This window comes from Trichoderma citrinoviride (genome assembly GCF_003025115.1).
Source record: "Trichoderma citrinoviride strain TUCIM 6016 unplaced genomic scaffold BBK36scaffold_60, whole genome shotgun sequence".
In the NCBI taxonomy this organism is placed as follows: Eukaryota; Fungi; Ascomycota; class Sordariomycetes; order Hypocreales; family Hypocreaceae; genus Trichoderma; species Trichoderma citrinoviride.
Window position 1 is genome coordinate 1 of NW_020194768.1, and position 1,900 is coordinate 1,900.

General features: G+C 50.2%; 1 protein-coding gene across 1 annotated transcript; it reads right to left on the bottom strand.

Moving 5' to 3' along the window:
• Positions 1 to 1,721: 1,721 nt before the first annotated feature.
• On the bottom strand, positions 1,722 to 1,886 carry BBK36DRAFT_9157 (hypothetical protein; the record flags this gene model as incomplete). The annotated part of the gene is made up of 1 exon (XM_024898587.1): positions 1,722 to 1,886. A coding segment is annotated over one exon (165 nt), but the record flags the coding sequence as incomplete, so codon positions are not given.
• Positions 1,887 to 1,900: the final 14 nt, after the last annotated feature.

Below are 1,900 nucleotides of genomic sequence, written 5' to 3' on the forward strand. Positions count from 1 at the left end.
GAGTCACCCGGTGGCGAGATGGCGCTGCGGCCAGTGACGTTTTTTAAAGGTTGATGCTGCTGATGATGATGGTGGTGGTGGTAGCTGAGGCGGTCGATCTGGGTGTGAAGTGGGTATTGGGAGGCGTGGTGATTCACGGGAGGATTAAGGTCATTGGATTGAAGGACGAAGCAAGGAGTTGGTTGACAAGGAGAGAATAGAACGGCGGGAATGGAGAAGATAGGAAAAAACCAAGCAAGATGGCAAAAATCTTGAACCGGGGAAATGGAATCCTAATAAAAAGCCCCGAGGTGTGTTGCGGTCCTCAAAGGGAAAATGCTTTGGTGTTAAAGGGGGGGGGAGAAGGGAACCTTCTTTTTTCTCTTGTTAGCCTCTTCTTGTTTTTGCAACCGGCTGTTTTCTAGGGCTTTTCCATCGGGCTAACCAACGCGTGGCTTTTTTTGTGCTTCCTTGCATTTATTTCCAGGCCGTAGAGTTCTACTATTTGGGTCCGTGTTCTTGGAAAGCGATGGGGAGTTGTTATCGTTTGACGGGTTTCTTTAGGGCGGGTTCTTGATGACGACAGCATCTCACTTTGCCAAGGCGCTTACATAGAATTCTGGAGCTGCATGTTTTGCGTTTCGGGGGGGCGGGCAAAGTACCTGGAGCTTGCTGGAGTGAGTACAGGCTACATGTTGCTTGCTTGGCGGAGACGGGCATAGCAACGCCACGCAAGGACGTACCAGATACTTTAGTGTGTTGCTCTTTGTGGGCATTGAGGTACATGAGCGTTCGGATGATCGATTTGCGATTGATTGATCGACTTATTTGATTGACTTGATGCTCAACTGACAATCTGGGGAAGCCATCACGAGGGGAAATAATAGAAGGCTCTCTTAACGCGTCTTTTCGGTTTGGCAAAGTAAAGTACTAGCTTGATTATCATGGACTTCTTTTCGAATTTCCGCTGGCAATTTAGTAGTAGCTTCAAGGAAGCCGAAGCAGCGGTGCTGAGGGACAAGGAAAACGGATACATAAAACCGGCAAACCGGCAACGGGAGACGGCGGCTAAGAATGCCGATCCGATGCGAGGCGTTACGTGGATTCGAAGCATTTGCTGATGCGTACGGAGGATAAAATCTTGTGTGTATTCCGCTGATTGCGAAAATGGGTTCGGCTCATTCTATTGTTGTAAAGCTGTCAGGGGGGTTTCTGGGTAATCAATTGCAGGTGTTGAAAGGCTTGTTTGAAGGAGCCCGGGGTGGATGCTCTATTGCAAGTTGGTGGTAGGAACCTCTACAGCCATAACGTGGCGTTGCGGTGTGTTGCGCTGCGACGAGTCCAAGGGGGGTCCGTCAGATTAGTGTCCGATGTATGTGAGTTTTGGGATTTGTTGCGTTTGTACGATGATGTACATGTTTGTCCATGTTGTAGAGCAGCGAGATGCCTCCTTATAGTACAGTCCACAGGCACCGTCTCGTTGAAGAAGCATAGTGCACATGCGCACATGCTTCCTCCAAAAGAGGCGAGCCGATTCCTTCCCTCTATGATTTTTTCCTTTGCGGAATCTCCAACCGTCCTGCGGGTATCAAAACCAGCCAGGTAAAGTATTCCCTCTCTTGCCCTCAAATCAACGCCATAACGCCATACCATGCTCCGTAGTTCGCTCAGATATATTTTTCCCCCATTGTTTGTCGTCCGTCTGTTTTCATTTCCTTTCTACAAGTCCCAGCTGTTTCATTTCATTTCCCGCCTGCGGCCAGCCTCTGCTGCTCCAGCCGATACTTTTCATTCTCAACCTCCCTCCAGTCCTGCGGAATGGGCTCGTTGCCGTCCGTCTCCTTGACGCCGCCGCCAAACGCAGACTTGCCCGCGTACAGCTGGTAGCCTTTGCCCTGCTCCGACGCCTCCATCGACCGGT